The 18,223-nt window shown below is 39.6% G+C and overlaps 3 protein-coding genes across 7 annotated transcripts in view; all 3 read left to right on the top strand.

Annotated features, from left to right (window-relative positions):
* tnksb (tankyrase, TRF1-interacting ankyrin-related ADP-ribose polymerase b) overlaps window positions 1-18,223 on the top strand; it is a 318,296-nt gene that overhangs the window by 210,129 nt on the left and 89,944 nt on the right. The window lies entirely within an intron of this gene.
* Window positions 1-18,223, top strand: part of LOC147843842 (uncharacterized) — a 321,661-nt gene that overhangs the window by 164,911 nt on the left and 138,527 nt on the right. The window lies entirely within an intron of this gene.
* Window positions 1-18,223, top strand: part of agpat9l (1-acylglycerol-3-phosphate O-acyltransferase 9, like) — a 46,643-nt gene that overhangs the window by 7,404 nt on the left and 21,016 nt on the right. For 4 of the 5 annotated variants that reach the window (XR_015490437.1, XM_087252565.1, XM_087252566.1 and 1 more), the window contains 4 exon segments: window positions 8,240-8,306; window positions 12,923-13,217; window positions 14,660-14,734; window positions 16,355-16,444. Coding sequence is in view for 3 of the 5 variants with exons in the window: in XM_087252565.1 (XP_087108691.1) it covers window positions 8,240-8,306; window positions 12,923-13,217; window positions 14,660-14,734; window positions 16,355-16,444 (527 nt within the window). In the remaining 2 variants the exon portion in view is untranslated. 5 annotated transcript variants of the gene reach the window in all.

Consider the following 18,223-nt stretch of genomic DNA (forward strand, 5'->3'; position numbering starts at 1 on the left):
ACTGGTCAGAATAACAGGCTGGAGATCAGGGGCAGGCAGATGTCTTTCGTAATCGTAGAACAAGCACAGGGTCAGAAACACAGATCAGTCCGAAGCAGGGAGTATGGAACGCTCAGAAATGACAGCCAGGCAAATCAAGACTTCGCAACGAACCGGAGCGTGAGTGTGGTATATATACACGAGAGCTGATGAGTTGCACCTGGACCGTAATCAGTACCAGGTAGCAGGGCTTATGGGATTTTGAGTCCGTGAGTCGAATCAGAATTCTGGCGATGGTTCCCTCTGGTGGTGCACAAGAGGGTTGGCATCGCCCTCATTTACAACAGAACCCCCCTCCTGCGAGCGGCTCCTGAAGCGAGAAGGCACCTGACGCCGGGGTCTACCGCGCTGTCGGGGGGCTGGTTTCTCTGGGAACCTTTGATGAAACTCTTCCGTGAGAGTTGGGTCTAGAATATCTCTAGCATTCACCCAGGACCGTTCCTCTGGACCGTACCCTTCCCAGTCCACCAGATATTGGAGGGCGCCACCCCGACGTCGAGAGTCCAGCACTTCTCGAACGAGGTAAGCTTCCTCGCCCTCGATCATGACAGGTGGAGGGGTCCTGGTTTCCGATTCCTCCTCAACCGCCTCCTCTCGTGGACCACCAGCGGGTTTGAGTAATGACATGTGGAAAGTAGGAGAAATACGATAATGATTAGGCAAGGCTAAGCGAAAAGACACTGGAGTAATCTGGCGTACAATTTTGAATGGCCCTACATACCTGGGACTGAGTTTGCGGCAGGGCAATCTCAGACGAAGGTCTCGTGTCGACAACCACACCCACTGCCCCGGTTGATACGTGGGTCCCTGGCGTCGGTGACGGTTCGCCTGAATCTCTCTCCTCCTGACTGCCCTCATGAGATGTCTGTGAGCCTGGTTCCAGACATCCTCACTCCGCTGCAGCCAATCCGTGACAGCAGGTAACTCAGTGGGTTCTCCGGACCATGGAAACAGGGGTGGTTGGTAGCCAAGAATACATTTGAATGGCGTAATACCTGTGGCTGGCTTTATTAATGAATTTTGTGCATATTCTGCCCACATCAGATAGCGACTCCAGTCGTGCTGTTGCTGATGACAGTAGGAACGTAGAAATCGAATGACTTCTTGATTCATACGTTCAGTTTGGCCGTTGGATTGAGGATGATACCCTGAGGTGAGACTAACATTAATATTTAGATTTTTACAGAGAGCGGACCATACCCGGGAAGTGAATTGGGATCCCCTGTCTGAGACGATATCATCAGGTAAGCCAAACATTCGAAATACATGATTGCACAGGGCTTCTGCGGTTTCAAAGGCAGAGGGCAATTTGGGCAACGGTATTAGGCGACAAGCCTTGGAGAAACGATCAACCACCGTGAGAATGACTGTGTTGTTCTGGGAAACAGGGAGATCCGTAATGAAGTCCACCGCTATATGGGACCAAGGCCGTTGCGGAACCGGTAGCGGTTGTAACAGGCCAGCAGGGGTTTGGTGAGATGCCTTCGTGCTTTGGCAAATTTTACATTTCTGAACATAATTAATTACATCCTTCGTGAGGGACGGCCACCAGAAACGGGCTTTGACTAACTCCAAAGTTGCAGTGATGCCTGGATGCCCCGAACTGGGAGTGTCATGAATATGGGTCAGTAATCTGGTACGTATGTTATTGGGTACAAAAATCAGGTGATTCGGACAGTCTACTGGAGGGTTGTTTTCTCGGTTGGCCTCTTGGATCTCGGTAAGTATGTCCCACTGTACTGGAGCCACTAGTAAGTTCGTAGGAATAATGGTTTCATCACTAATTGGGGTTTTATCCTCTGATAGCCTGGATAGTGCATCTGCCTTACTGTTTTTACTCCCTGGTCTATAGGTGACAATGAAGTCGAATCTGGTGAAGAACAAAGCCCAACGAGCTTGTCTGGGATTTAGACGTTTGGCTGAGCGAAGATATTCCAGATTCTTGTGGTCAGTTAATATGGTGAATTGCTGACTAGCCCCCTCCAGCCAGTGTCTCCATTCTTCCAGGGCTAATTTCATTGCCAGTAATTCGCGATTTCCCACATCATAGTTTCGTTCTGCGCTGGTCAATTTACGGGAGAAGAAGGCACATGGATACATTTTGGATGGTTGACCCTGACGTTGAGATAACACAGCCCCGACTCCTGTGTTGGATGCATCCACTTCCACAATGAAAGGTAGGTCTGGGTTAGGATGACGGAGAATAGGAGCTGTGGTGAATTGAGTCTTCAGATCGCTAAATGCTTGGCGTGCTTCAGAGGACCAGGATAGTTTGTGGGAATTTCGTTTGGTCATGGCTGTTAATGGTGCGGCTATTGAACTAAAGCCTCTGATAAACCGTCTATAGAAGTTGGCAAAACCTAGAAATCGCTGCAACTCCTTGAGATTCTGGGGTAACGGCCATCGTTGAACTGCCTGTACCTTCGTATCATCCATGGTAATCCCTTCTGCACTGATGACGTATCCCAAAAAGGCGATCTGTGTCTGGTGAAATTCACACTTCTCTAATTTGGCGTACAGACGATGTTGAATCATGCGTTGCAACACCATACGTACATGTTCAACATGTTCCTTCATCGTGTTTGAATATATGAGGATGTCGTCGATGTAAATGATGACCCAGCGATCCAGCATATCCCGAAAGACATCGTTCATAAAAGATTGGAACACGGATGGACAGTTTGACAGGCCGAAGGGCATTACCGTGTACTCATAGTGCCCCCTAGTGGTGGAAAACGCGGTCTTCCACTCGTCACCAGCACGGATTCTGACAAGGTTATATGCACTGCGAAGATCAAGCTTGGTATAATATCTAGCCTTTCTTAATTGTTCCAGGGCAGGAGGTACGAGGGGTAGTGGATAGCGGAATTTTACAGTGATTTCATTGAGCCCTCGGTAATCAATACAGGGACGTAAACTGCCATCTTTCTTCTTTACAAAGAAGAATCCAGCTGAAGCAGGAGATGTAGAAGGTCGGATGAAACCCTTGGCCAATTCCTCGTCGATATATTCAGACATTGCCTTGTGCTCAGGTTGTGACAGAGGGAATATTCGACCCGTTGGAGGACTTGAACCTGGAATTAACTCAATAGCACAATCACTTGGTCGATGTGGGGGAAGTTGAGTAGCTTTTTGTTTGCTAAAAGCTTCATGTAAGTCATGGTACTCAATGGGGATTAGTTCATCAACGAGTTCAGGTAACACATTGGTGGTTCGTAATGGAATTTTGTGAATGGGCTGGATGCACTGTTTCATGCATGATTCACTCCACTGCAATATCTGTCCGTCCCTCCAGGAGATATGAGGATCATGTCGCCTTAACCAGGGCAGTCCCAACACCAGTGGATGATTAACTGAATCAATAATGTAGAATTGCATTTCTTCAATGTGTAGAACACCAACTTGTAACTGTAGCTTATTCGTAATCATACGGATGCGTCCTTCACCCACAGGACGACCGTCTAGTGCTTCCACTGCAAGACAGGAATCATATGAGCTGAGAGATAGTTCGTGACATAAAGCAAATTTCTTAGATATAAAGTTTCCGGCAGATCCAGAGTCGATAAGAGCCGTAGTATTAATCATTCTTTTATCAAATTTAATAATCACAGGAATCAGTACACTGAAAAGTGCAGGAACATGGGAAGGACTCACCGATTGAACTGGTGTCTGAGGTCGTACGCTGCAGGTGGATTTCCTGTGCCCTGATTGACCGCAGTACAGGCATAGATGATTTTGCAATCGATGCATTCTTTCTTCATGGGTGAGACGGGTGAAACCCAGTTGCATGGGTTCATCAGGGGGCGTGTCACTTGAAACATGGAGCTGTGTGCGAGGATTTCTACGGCTGCGAATCAGATGATCAAGACGGATGGTCAGTTCAATGAGTTCGTTCAATTTCTTTCCTTCGTCACGGCAAGCCAATTCAGATTGTAGATTGGTATTCAGACCCCGTCTGAATAGTGTCTTCAGTGTATCCTCAACCCAGTTAGTTTGAGCGGCGAGAGTGCGGAATGACAGGGCGTATTCTGCAGCTGTGTTACGCCCCTGTGTAAGAGAAAGTAACTGCTCACCGGGGCTTCTCCCATCTGCTGGGTGTTTGAACACTTCCCGAAATTGCTTGAGAAAAGTTTCAAATGTGGGATAGTTACATTCCTCCTCCTTCCATATCGCTGTAGCCCATTCCAGCGCTCTCCCCGTTAACAGGTTGCATACAACAGCCACCCGACTAGAATCAGTGGGATATAATGCAGGTTGTTGGTTAACAAATAGTTTGCATTGCAATAAGAAGCCTTTGCAGCGAGAAGGTGACCCATCAAACTTTTCAGGAAAAGCTAATCGGGGACTTACGGTAGCCGGAGCATTGGAGACATGCGTTGGTTGAGAAGCTGTCATGATAGCAGGCGGGGTAACTGCAGGATTCGGATGACGGAGTTGCTGCATAGCTCTCACCAGTTCCTCCGTGAGAGAAGTTAGATGGGTGAGTTGTTGATGATGGGTGGCTAACTGAGTGGCTTGAGCGGAAAGTTCAGTCGAGACTTGTGCTAAAGCTGCTGGATTCTGTAGTGGCGAAGTCTTCTGTTGTGATGAGTCAGAAGGCATTGAATCCATTTGCAAGCTTTATTAAGAGCACACATACAAACAAACACAAAGGGGCAATCCAGGAGACAGAACGTGGGACAGGCAAAAGTTCAAAGGCAGGCAGATATCTTACTGGTCAGAATAACAGGCTGGAGATCAGGGGCAGGCAGATGTCTTTCGTAATCGTAGAACAAGCACAGGGTCAGAAACACAGATCAGTCCGAAGCAGGGAGTATGGAACGCTCAGAAATGACAGCCAGGCAAATCAAGACTTCGCAACGAACCGGAGCGTGAGTGTGGTATATATACACGAGAGCTGATGAGTTGCACCTGGACCGTAATCAGTACCAGGTAGCAGGGCTTATGGGATTTTGAGTCCGTGAGTCGAATCAGAATTCTGGCGATGGTTCCCTCTGGTGGTGCACAAGAGGGTTGGCATCGCCCTCATTTACAACAGTTGGCAAATACAAAAAAATATAGTTTCTAAATCCATATTGGTAATCTAAATTTTATTGGTAATTCTGACTCGTAGCTACTCAAAAAGAAAGTCTCTCTCTGTAATATTTTTTCTTTTTCTTTCTTGAAATAACTACATTATTCTGCATGTGATTCACTGTCTATTGTAATGGGCGACACGGTGGCTCAGTGGTTAGCACTGTCGCCTCACAGCAAGAAGGTCGCTGGTTCGAGTCCTGAATGGGCCAGTTGGCGTTTCTGTGTGGAGTTTGGATGTTCTCCTCGTGTTGGCGTGGGTTTCCTCCAGATGCTCCGGTTTCCCCCACAGTCCAAACACATGCGCTATAGGTGAATTGGATGAAATGGCCATAGTGTATGAGTGTGTGTGAATGGGAGAGTTTATGGGTGTTTCCCTTGCTGGGTTATGGCTGGAAGGGCATCTGCTGTGTAAAACATAAGCTATAATAGTTGGTGGTTCATTCCGCTGTGGCGACCCCTGATAAATGAGGGACCAAGCTGAAAGAGAATGAAAGAATGAATGAAAATTGTAATGAAATGAAAACCATAAATATAAATGGTCTTAATGTAAATCAGTTGTGCAGTTTGTTTTTCAAATAGAAATAATAATTTTTAGAAATTAAACAAAAATGACCAACATCCTCTACTACTGTTTGCTGTGACGTCTTTCTTTTTTTTCTTGTTGACGTCATTTAATCTTGGTGGGCTGTTGGGTAATATATTAACCAATGACAAAATGTGACTCCTTTGTAGCATTTAACACCCAATTTTCATTCTGTCCACCTCCAAAAAGTCTAATAAAACCATGCCCTACATCAAATAAAGTGCAGCTGTGTCAAATCATTTTGCATACATGAAACGCTCCATGGTGGCTCAGTGGTTAGCACTTTCGCCTTACAGCTAGAAGGTTGCTAGTTCGATTCACAGCTGGTTCAGTTGAGTTTCTGTGTGGAGTTTGCATGTTCTCCTCTTCTTGGAGTGGGTTTCCTCCGGCTGCTCCGGTTTCCCCCACAGTCCAAACACATGCGCTATAGGTGAATTGAATAAACTAAATTGCCCATAGTGTATGTGTGTGAATGAGTGTGTATGGATGTTTCCCAGTACTGGGTTGCAGCTGGAAGGGCATCCGCTGTGTGAAACATATGCTGTGGCGACCCCTGATAAATAAAGGGACTAAGCCAAAGGAAAATGAATAATTGAATGAATGAAACGCTCCATATAATCTATTCTGATATGAGATCACAATACTGCATGTATTACTTTTAATAAAACTGTGTTAAAGTTTAAGAATTACAGCGTGAAACAGATCTTACATCTCCCTTTTAGGTTTCTCAGTTGCAGAAGTTGTCATAGTTGGGTAAACTTGGAGGAGAGTGAATAGGAGAATACAACAAATTTTGATGAAAATTTTTTACAATCCTATTTGCTGAAAAAATAAAAGAAAACCTCCACGATGATGTTATCAAGACTTTCAGTAAAAGGACAAAAATAGTGTGAGACCGGAGCCAGAGGAGAGAGCAACGTCAAATTTACTGTCCTGCCCCATAGACACTGCATTAGAAAGCCTCACATAAGCAGTAATTTTATTTTTTTTTGTAATTTAATGCAAAGATTATGTAATACATACAATTCATTATATAATACATACATAAATAAAAAACATAAATAAAAATAAATACATTTACTGGCCACTTTATTAGGTACAGCTGTCCAACTGCTCATTAAAGCAAATTTCTAATCAGCCAATCACATGGCAGCAACTCAGTGCATTTAGGCATGTAGACATGGTCAAGATGATCTGCTGCAGTTCAAACCAAGCATCAGATTGGGGAAGAAAGGGGATTAAAGTGACTTTGAACGTCGCGTGGTTGTTGGTGCCAGATGGACTGGTCTGAGTTTTTCAGAAACAGCTGGTTTACTTGGTTTACAGAGAATGGTCTGAAACAGAGGAAAATAAGCAGTGAGCGGCAGTTCTGTGGGCGCAAAAGCCTTATTGACGCCAGGGGTCAGAGGAGAATGGCCAGAATGGTTCAAGTAACCCAAAAAAACACTCACTACTACCGAGGTATGCAGAAGAGCATCTTTGAATGCACAACACATCCAACCTTGAGGCAGATGGGCTACAGCAGCAGAAGACCACACCGGGTGCCACTCCTGTCAACTAAGAAAAGGATACTGAGGCTACAATTCACACAGGCTCACCAAAATTAGACAAGATTGGAAAAAAGTTGCCTGGTCTAATGAGTCTCGATTTCTGCCGTGATATTCAGCTGGCATCAACAACATGAAAGCATGGATCCATCCTGCCTTGTTTCAACAATTAGGCTGCTGGTGGTGGTGTAATGTGTGAGAAATTTTTTTTTGGCTCATTTGTACCAGTTGAGCATCGTGTCAACGCCACACAGCCTACCTGAGTATTGCTGCTGACCATGTCCATCCCTTTATGACCACAGTGTACTCATCTTCTGATGGCTACTTCCGGCAAGATAACACACCATGTCATAAAGCATGATTCATCTCAGTCTGGTTTCTTGAACATAACGAGTTCACTGTACTCAAATGGCCTCCACAGACACCAGTTCTCAATCCAATAGAGCACCTTTGGGATGTGGTGGAACGGGAAATTCGTATCATGAATGTGCAGCCGACAAATCTGCAGCAACTGTGTGATGCTATCATGTCAATATGGAGCAAAATCTCTGAGTAACATTTCCAGTACCTTGTTGAACCTATGCCACAAAGAATTAAGGCAGTTCTGAAGACAAAAGCAGGTCTAACCTGGTACTAGTAAAGTGTACCTAATAAAGTGGCCGATAAGTGTATACATATGTCTTCAAAAAAATCGAAATATTAAAAAGTTCCAAGGATTTAAAATGATGATGACTGTTAAACGCGTCATAACAGTCTTGTGAAAAGAGTCCATTGCACATACTAGCTAAAGGGAAATTAAGCAGTTTTGTTGGCAAATGCACTATGTGGCTCAATCAGATGATGTACTGTATATTTCTCAAACTGAAATGTGCTGTATCATCATCACTATGCTAACTGTCCTTTGACCTGTGATTTATTATGCAATTGTAACACCTATAGTCAGGAAGAAATGCAGAATGTATTATGTTTGTCTGGTGTGTGTGTTTTTTTACAGTGGGCAACACACAGAATCCAAAGAGCGAGTCGAGCTGAGGAAATACTGAAAGAGTCTGCATCAAATGGTGAGTTTACACACATATACAGTCACAAAACACATCTAGATTCAGTCATTCATTTTCTTTTCAGCTTAGTCCCTTTAGTAATCAGGGGTCGCCACAGTGGAATGAACCGCCAACTTATCCAGCATATATTTTAGGCAACAGATGCCTTTCCAGCTAAAACCCATTACTGGGAAACATCCATACACTCCATCTACATCCGGTGTTTAATATTAAAAACAAAGTTATTTCAAAATACTAATTCATCTAAATTTCCCAAACATCTAAACTACTGTCCAAATGTTTGGAGATTTAAAATATTTTTTATTATTTATTTTATAAGTTATATTATTTACATTATTTTTATTTTAATATTATTACATTTTATAATTTAAATTGTTTTATTATATTTATATTATTTATTTTATTATTTATCATAGGATTTTTAAAGCGTGAACTGGATGTTGCTGAGACTTTTATTTCAGTATGCTGATGTACTTTCATCTAAAATGAAATATTGAGTAGGGGGCAGGTTTTCCTTTTTGCACATCATTTCCTCATAGCAAACTAAGGCTAAAGGAAGGTAATTATATGCAGTTGCTATTTAAACCCTCTAAATGACAACAACAGAAGTACCGCCACTCCAAATGCTGAAGCAAATGGTCAGACTTTCATTAAAGATTATCCAAACAAACGGATTAATTAATGAACGGAATAATTACTCCCCTTAAGAATAACAATGTGAGCTAGCAAAATAAAAATAATGTAAATAAAATTTTAACTGAATTTTAAGTCAGTCCATTTGACAGCTTTAGTCACAGTATTCTTAACCACGCCCCTTTACAGTTAGATCGCTATGAGGGAATAATGCGCAAAAAGAAAGCCCCGCACCCTGCTCAATTTTCCATTTCAATTGGAAGTACATCAACATGCTGAAATAAAAGTCGTAGCAACTTCCGACTCATGCAGACAAATACAGTAATACTGTAAAATATTATTACACACTAGATCAGGGGTCTCAAACTCGCGGCCCGCGGGCCATTTGTGGCCCTCAGTGCAATATTTTGTGGCCCGCGCCAACCGCTGTACTCTGACAGAATCAGCGGAGCGGGGAGAGAGAGCGCTCCCCGCTCCGCTGATTCTATCCGTACACAGCGCGCTTGTCACTCAATGCGCGTTGTCGCGCGCGTTCTGATCAGCTGTGTTGTCGCGCGCGTACTCAAGAGCGGTGTTATCGCGCACCTACTGAAGGGCGGGACCGAGGGTGTGTCGCGTCGCGGGGGCACTTTTGATCATTTTGGAAGGGCACTTTCTATGCAAGACTAAAAAGGGCATGTGCTCTGCACAGGTTGAGCCCTATGTGTGCACGTGCCTGCCCTGCATCTTGTGTTGATATTATAGGTAGATACAGACTGGTACAGACTGATGTGACTGGAGTGGGGTGGGGGTTATTTATTTATACATATATACGCCTTTTTTTTAGGTGAGGGAATGGAAGTTTTGAGTGAGTTCCCCCACTTTTTTCCCTAGGACTTCAATAAGTCAAAGTACAGGTCTAGACTTAATGATGATCATCTTCAAGCCATACTGAGGGTCTCAACTGCTTCCGCTCTAAAGCCAAATGTGGTTCAGATTTGTGAGAAGAAGCGCTGTCAAGTCTCTGGCAGCAAGGAGTAGGCAAAAGATGCCATGTTCAGAAGAACTGTTCATAATCTTCACTCAATGTTCTATTAATGTTCAGGACACTTCATGTTCAGAAGAAATAATTAAAACTGTTAATAATGACATTTGAGGACTTTTTTTTGTGAAATCCCTTATGCGGCCCAGCCTCACCCAGACTTTGCCTCCTGCGGCCCCCAGGTAAATTGAGTTTGAGACCCCTGCTCTAGATGGACTGAAATCTACTTTAATATATTTTAAAATGTAAATTATTTCAGTTATGCAAAGCTTAATTTTTAATGTCATTACTGTGGTATTTTTTTTACTGTGGTTTACTTTGCTTTGGTTTACTCACTGTGGTTTTGGTTTAGTTATTCACATGGTAATTTCTTTTCAGATGGTCCTTTAGAAATCATTCTCAAACTTAAACTGGATATTGAGTAGGGGGCGGGGCTTTCTTTTTGCGCATCATTTTCTCATAACAATCTACAGTAATAGAAGGTATTAATATGCATTAACTATGGAAACCCTCTAATGATGATAACAGAAGGACCGTCACTCCAAATACTGAAGCAAATAGTACAACAATATAGTGAAATAAAAGTTTCAGCAACTTCCGGCTGATGTGGACAAATCATTTGGAAATTTAGAAATCCTTCTAATATGATTGATTTGTGCTGAAATATATATATATATATATATATATATATATATATATATATATATATATATATATATATATATATATATATATATATATTAGAAAACTATTATACATTTAAAAGAAAAATTAAATAGAATTTGCCCATGACTAATAAAAAAACAATAACTTAACATAAATCTTTGAGCAGAACGCTATAAAACATTCTGGGTTGTATTAACATATTGTTAAATCAAACATGGACACACCTAACCTTTGGTTAATAATAAAATTACATTTTTAAGCCTATGTTTGTTTAAATAAACCCAGCATTTTTTCGTCTGTAGCACATATTGACAGACCAAAACTCAATGTCAGTTTAAAGTCACTGTCAAGCTGCAAAAATTGGTAAAAACCCACCAATCTGTAATAAAAAATGGTCCGGTAGTAAAGTTCTTTGATTACTTTGGTGGAATTAGGGTTAGTTCCTATTAGCCTAGAAAATAGCAACTTTTCATATTTGTTGGTCTTAGATCACAATTTAACTACATAAGAGTCAAACTGTAAATAGGAAAATTGTCAAAACTCTTTTTTTTACATTTTTGAGTGAGATGCCAATGGTCTAATCCGATTCAATGGATTATGCTAAGCTAAGCTAAAAGTGCTCCCGCCAGACATGGAGATCGGCTGAGTGTATTAAAAAATGGTATAACTCAAATGTTTAACTTTAGGGGAGCTCTGAAATAAGCCTATTACTAAAAAAAAAGTGGAGTGTTCCCTAAAATCAACACGTTAACACGAGGTTTATAAAATAGAATGCAAATGATATGCACAGTGTAAATAATGACTGAAATCTCCATTGTTTTGTTATTGAATGAGATTTTTCAGGATTCATAACTATTCCTTCCTGACGGCTGTGTTCCTATGCATTTGATCAGCGATGTGTGAAGACACAGGCAGATTTCTCTGCTTATCTACTGCTTAAGCAATCAGACGTTATACAATGACTAGAGCTGCTCTCTGCTGTATTCGTGGTGGACTTCAGCCCATCTTTATCAGTGAAACCTTCCAGTAGATTTATAAACACTTTATCAATACCTTACTGATCATCACTGATTAATCAGCATCTCAGTTGATGAAAGAATACTTTATACCTGGACATACAGTATGAAGAATGTGCTTCTTTGGGCACTGCGTTCCCTATTTTTATAACAGATAGGTTAGCTACAAATTAAAAGTCATGTCATGATTTACTCATGATAAGCTTATTTTGCTACAAGCATTTTATTATTGAATACATTTGTGACAGTCAATAATATTTATAATAAAATGTTATATATATATATATATATATATATATATATATATATATATGTGTGTGTGTGTGTGTGTGTGTGTGTGTGTGTGTGTGTATGTATATATATGTATATATATATATATATATATATATATATATATATATATATATATATATATATATATATATGCTACAAAATAGTTGTTTTTTGCAATTTTAAGCAATTTGTAAATGTCCTGAAATCAGCAAATCAAAATCCAATTTTTTATTAGTTATTAGCATAGCTAAGAACATAATTTAGACCATTTTAAATGCCATTTTCTTAATAGTTCGATTTTTCTAACACCTTAAATTCCAGATTTTCTAATATTTGTTTCTTCGAAAAAATATTGACTATAAATAAATGGAAAGCTTATTTATTCAGCTTTCAGATTATGTACAAACCTAAAAAAATCTATTTAATTTAATAAAAGACGAAGGCTCAGTGGTTTGCGCTGTCACCTCATAGCAAGAAGGTCACTGGTTCGCTGGTTGGCATTTCTGTATGGAGTTTGTATGTTTCCCCTAAAGTCCAAAGACATGCGCTATAGGTGAATTGGGTAAGCTAAATTAGCCATAGTGTATGTGTGTGAATGAGCGTGTATGGATGTTTCCCAGTACTGGGTTGAAACTGGAAGATGTGCTGGATAAGTTGGCGGTTCATTCTGCTGTGGCGACCCCTGATGAATAAAGTAATGAATGAATGAAAATAAAAGACTTCTAACATAAAAGACAGATTTTTAAATATTTGCATTTCATTTTGGAAAAAAATTTACTACACATCAATGGAAAACTTATATATTCAGCTTTCAGATACTGCATAAACCTCTATTTAAAAAACTAAACAAACTAAAAAACCCTTATGACTGGTTTTGTGGTCTAGAGTCGTTTTACAACATCACTATATTACAGAATTTCTCCTTAAACAAATACAGCATTTGTGACTATACGAGGCATTCATATCTTTATTATAGCGAATAAATAACCCCTGTTTGTGTGCCTCAGGTTTAATTCAGCGTGATAATTCATCATTGGAGCAGGAGATTGAAGAGTTGCGTCGGAACAGGCCGAAGTCTGCAGATCGCGGAGACTTCACTCTGAGTGATGTCCTGTACTTCAGCAGGAAAGGTTTCGAGAGTATCGTGGAGGACGATGTGACGCAGAGATTCACCTCAGAGGAGCTGGTGTCCTGGAACCTACTCACACGAACCAACAACAACTTCCAGTATATCTCTCTCAGGCTCACTGTACTGTGGGTGGTCGGTGTGGTTGTGCGATACTGCATACTTCTTCCTCTACGGTAGAGTCACATTTTTTAAGATAATTTATATTAGGGCTCCGTGATATTGGAAAAATATGATGTTTTATAATAAAAATATGATATTTCACAAGATGATTTGATTTGCTCTATTTGACACTTTTCTGGGGAGCCTAACGGTATTCGAGTAGAGAAATTGAATAATCACAGTGCAAAAAAAAGCTTTACTTACTTTGTTTTGTCACGTTTCTAGTTCAAATATCAAAAGAATTCTTAGACCAAGTATAAATATTGTTTGGTTTTCACCTTCAGAAGAATTAAGGTTGGCAAGGCAAGTTTATTTATATAGCACATTTCATACACAGTGGCAATTCAAAGTGCTTGACATAAACAGGAATAAAAGAGACATAAAAACAAATAAAAGTGATTAAAACATATAAAAACAGATTAAAATTTGTTAAAAACAGGTTATAAAAGAATAAAAAGGAAAAGAAAGACATAATAGTGGACGTAAAACAGTGCTCATTCTGTAAAGGCACAGCTAAACAGATGTGTTTTCAGTCTTGATTTGAATGTGCCTAATGCTGGCCTAACTATTCCTAACTTGCCATAAATAACCAGTGTTTTTATCTTAGTATCTTCGTCTTGAAGAATCCCTCCCTCTACCCACCCCTACTGCCCCTTCTTTCCAGATGGGTGACACGGTGGCCCAGTGATTAGCACTGTTGACTCACAGTAAGAATGTCTATGGTTAAAGTCCCTACTACACCAGTTGATATTTCTGTGCGGAGTTTGCTTGTTCTCCCTATGATCGCGTGGGTTTTTCCCGGGTTTTCCTGTTTCCTCCCACAGTCCAAAAACAAGCAATCTAAGTAATTTGAACATACCAAATTGATACCATAGCCAAGCTCTTTGAAAGTGTACATCTCTTCTTAGCCATTCTATTAGCCAGAAATAAGTTAGGGGAGTTCATCGAGATCTACCTAAGCTCAAACTCCCCTCTCGCCCTGCAAACGGGAGGAAGCCCAGGGCTCTCTCCCGGGACAACATGCCAAACATGCCAAACAAGCTTTATTATCAATCATCAGCCAAGTGTGAACTCTTGCATTTAAAGTTTATCCAAGTTACGTTAAACTCACGATGTATACGGGACTCTTAGTTTGTAACAAAATGGAATGCAAAGAATGCAAAATGCATGATATATAGATTATGAATATATGCAATGTAGACAACAGAGAACAATTTTAGTTATTGAATCGATCCACTTTATGGCACCTTAAACAATTGATCGTCAACCAAATTTCATAATTGTGACAGCCCTACATTAAAAAAAGCTAATTAGCTCAAATCATCACTAGTGTATTTGTTATTTTCAGTGCTTTTTTTTCATTGGCGTGGTGTGTTTGTTGAATAAAGGCACTATTTTTACTCAGTTATGAGTATGTTTTCCCCTTCAATTCATGCATCTGTCCTCCTTTCTCTAGAATTACTCTTACAACTATAGGGCTGACCTGGTTGGTAATCGGCACAACAACAGTGGGTTTCCTTCCTAACTGCAGGTAATGCTATAGTGACATTATAACACTTACAAACGCATGAATCATTCACGACTGCACAGTAATGAATTTTCAACATAAAATAGACTGATTGGGTTAATAAACTGATTAAATGCAGTGGCGCTTTGGTAGTGCTGCCGCCTCACAGCAAGAAGGTCGCTTGGTCGCTGGTTCGAGCCTCGGCTCAGTTGGCATTTCTGTGTGGAGTTTGCATGTTCTCCCTGCGTTCGCATGGCTTTCCTCCGGGTGCTCCAGTTTCCCCCACAGTCCAAAGACATGCGGTACAGGTGAATTGGGTTGGCTAAATTGCCCGTAATGTATGAGTGTGTGTGTGAATGTGTGTGTGGATGTTTCCCAGAAATGGGTTGCAGCTGGAAGGGCATCAGCTGTGTAAAAACTAGCTGGATGAGTTGGCGTTTCATTCTGCTGTGGCGACCCCGGATTAATAAAGGGACAAAGCCGACCAGAAAATGAAATGAATGATCAGGTGTGTTTTTGTCAACTCTAACCTAACTCCTATCCTAACAAACCTTATATCGACTGAAACATAAATTATTCACCCGGTATAAATCTAAATTAAAAAAAAAAAAATACAAAAATGATGACTGGTTTTGTGGTATAAGATCACATATATCCATTATAGCATCAGTAAAACAACAGATTTAATGTTGGATATCAAGTCATATGGTATTTTAAAGTTTTCTAATATAGTGTTGGATTCTAAATACATCTTGGGTCAGAAAGCGTTGCCATTTTCTCCGAATTTGCAGTTAATATTAGAAACATTTTGCAGTGATGTTGATTTTGGTTAATTTGAATCAAATGTTCAAATGTTTAAAGTCTGTAAGCCCCTCCCTTCTCTAAGCCAACTCTGCTCTGATTGGTCTGCTGGCCAAGTCCATTGATTGATCTATTTGTATCTATTACATATCTGAAATAAAACATCCATTTAAGTATTTCACAGGCAGGTAGAAATTATCTAAATATATTACTTTGAATATGTTGAAGAAGGAAATATAGACTCCTTCTTGTAATATCCTGAATATATATAATATATTGGTCACACTATACAATAAGGTTCATTAGTTAATGTTAATTAATGAATTTACTAACATGAACAAACAATGAACAATACATTTACTACAGTATTTGTTTATGTTAGTTAACGTTAGTTAATGAAAATACAGTAGTTCATTGTTAGTTCATGTCAACTCACGGTGCATTAACTAATGTTAACAAGCACGGACTTGGATGTTAATAATGCATTAGTAAATGTTTAATTAAGATTAATAAATGCTGTACATGTGTTGTTCATGATTAGTTCATGTTAGTAAATGCATTAACTAATGAACCTAATTGTAAAGTGTTACCAATATATTACAATCTATCTTTATTAATCATGCACTTTTTATTTAACAAATTTAAAGACTGTTTACATTGGAAGACATCTATGTTTAAAAAATGGCAAAATATATTTAAAAATTCTTTCAAACGAACTGCTCTTTAATTCAACCCCTGCTGCACCTGTTTGTCCATATCCATCTGTGTGTTTTCTATCTGGGTGCGTCCATCAAAGGTTTACATAATCCTAATCATATTCATGGCAGCCGTTTGTTGTTTCAGAGTGAAGAATTGGTTGAGTGAGCTGGTCCACCTGATGTGCTACAGGATCTGTGCAAGAGGCCTTTCAGCTACAATTCACTTCCACAACAAGTGAGTTTCATTTAACAACCATTCAATTAATTTGCTTTAGACTTGTTCAGACACGGAAGCTCCATGAACAAGCTTGTTGTCAACTTTCTACAAAGGCGGCTGCTTTCAGACAGAGGTGGTGTCTGGAATTAAATAACAGCTCATAATTAGTAAAGGGTGTTTCAAGGAGCTTAAAAAAGCTTTAAGAATCATTTGTTTCAAAAATATGGATTAGGACCACATATTAAACTGTTCAATTTGTGTACATCATAAAAAAACGCTCAGCAACGGTTTCGCAACCCACAAATTAGGGCTGTGCAGTATGTCGATAGTGTTACCACTGAATAAATGCTAAATTGTAATAGATTTTGTTTAAGGTTTTTGACTTAAACTTTGTGTTTTTAGTGAACATGTTTATCAGCAATGGTAATAACAGTATTCTTTAATTATGACTTAGTTAAATGTATATAGCATGGTTGATACAATAGAAAACAAATACAAAATATATATATATATATGCATGTGCACACAAACATACACAAATATATACATACACTCATACATACAGAAACCTGTAAGTATAAAAGGGAAAAACTTTGTATACATATATATATGAGCAATATCACACAAGTCATTGTATTTGCGCTGTCTGTATTTTGCACTGTCTGCACCTAAGCTTTTCCGTCATCATAGCACACGTGCTGCTGATGATGTGACAATAAAGGTGATTTGATTTGATTTGATTTGAGTAGCAGTGCAATATGACTGTATATCAGCACTGGCATGAGGGGTTCTTTGCCTTAGCATCCTACCAGTGCTGATATACAGCCATTTCGCACTGATACTCGTGTAATATTGTTTATACAACAATTCGACGGCACAATAGCACATCAGAAAAACAAACACAGAGAGTCTAAAAACCCTTTTGTATTAGGAACTAATTTCTTCTACCATTCATTCACATCAGCAGCTGACGTCAAAACACCAGAAGCCGGTACTACACACTGTAAAAAAAAATCGTAAAAAAAAGGTCAAATGACTGGCAACTACGGCTGCCAAACAAAAACCATAAAATTACGGTAAAATGTCTTTGTTGACCAGAAGCCGGTACTACTTCATCAATGTCACTTTATAGCTAGTTTCTGAATGATTCTCAAGTGTAATGTATAAAGTGTTGACAAAACAGGTGATTTTTCTGACATTTGAAAATTATAAGGCTGAACTTGACATGAAATGCCCTCCGTCTACAGAGATATCTTCTTACAGTGTTACAGTCTTCAGTATTTCTCTGTTGCAATCGGAATATCACAATAATTAACCCTACCAGACTGCTGTTGTGTTTGCGATAAGGAGGGGGGTGTTCGGGGATGAGGTCTCTGAATAAAACTGTTGAAAACCGGGATAGGAAAGTTACTATTAAAATAGGCACTGTCCTTATAAATAAACTGCATAGTTGCAATCTATATAAAAGAGAGAAATCTACTTAAAATATTACTAACAATTTTAATAATGATTTGATCAGCTGTAGATACAAAATTTTTAGTTTTAAAGTTTTAATCTTCTAAGCAAGGGCTTATTATGCAGTCCTGGCACCATCTTGTAGATAGACAACGTCAACCATCTTTGGCTAATGGACGCAGACGCACTGTCTTTCAGAAATTATAAAAAGTTTGAAATAGCCACTATCCTTATAAGTAAACTGCATAATTGCAATCTAAACAACTACATTCTCCACTAAAAAGCCTCAAAAGTACATGATGTTGTTAATTAGATGCAATATTTGTCAAACTGTAGTGAGTT

This window comes from Danio rerio, chromosome 5 (genome assembly GCF_052040795.2).
Source record: "Danio rerio strain M-AB ecotype USA chromosome 5, GRCz13ab, whole genome shotgun sequence".
NCBI lineage: Eukaryota > Metazoa > Chordata > Actinopteri > Cypriniformes > Danionidae > Danio > Danio rerio.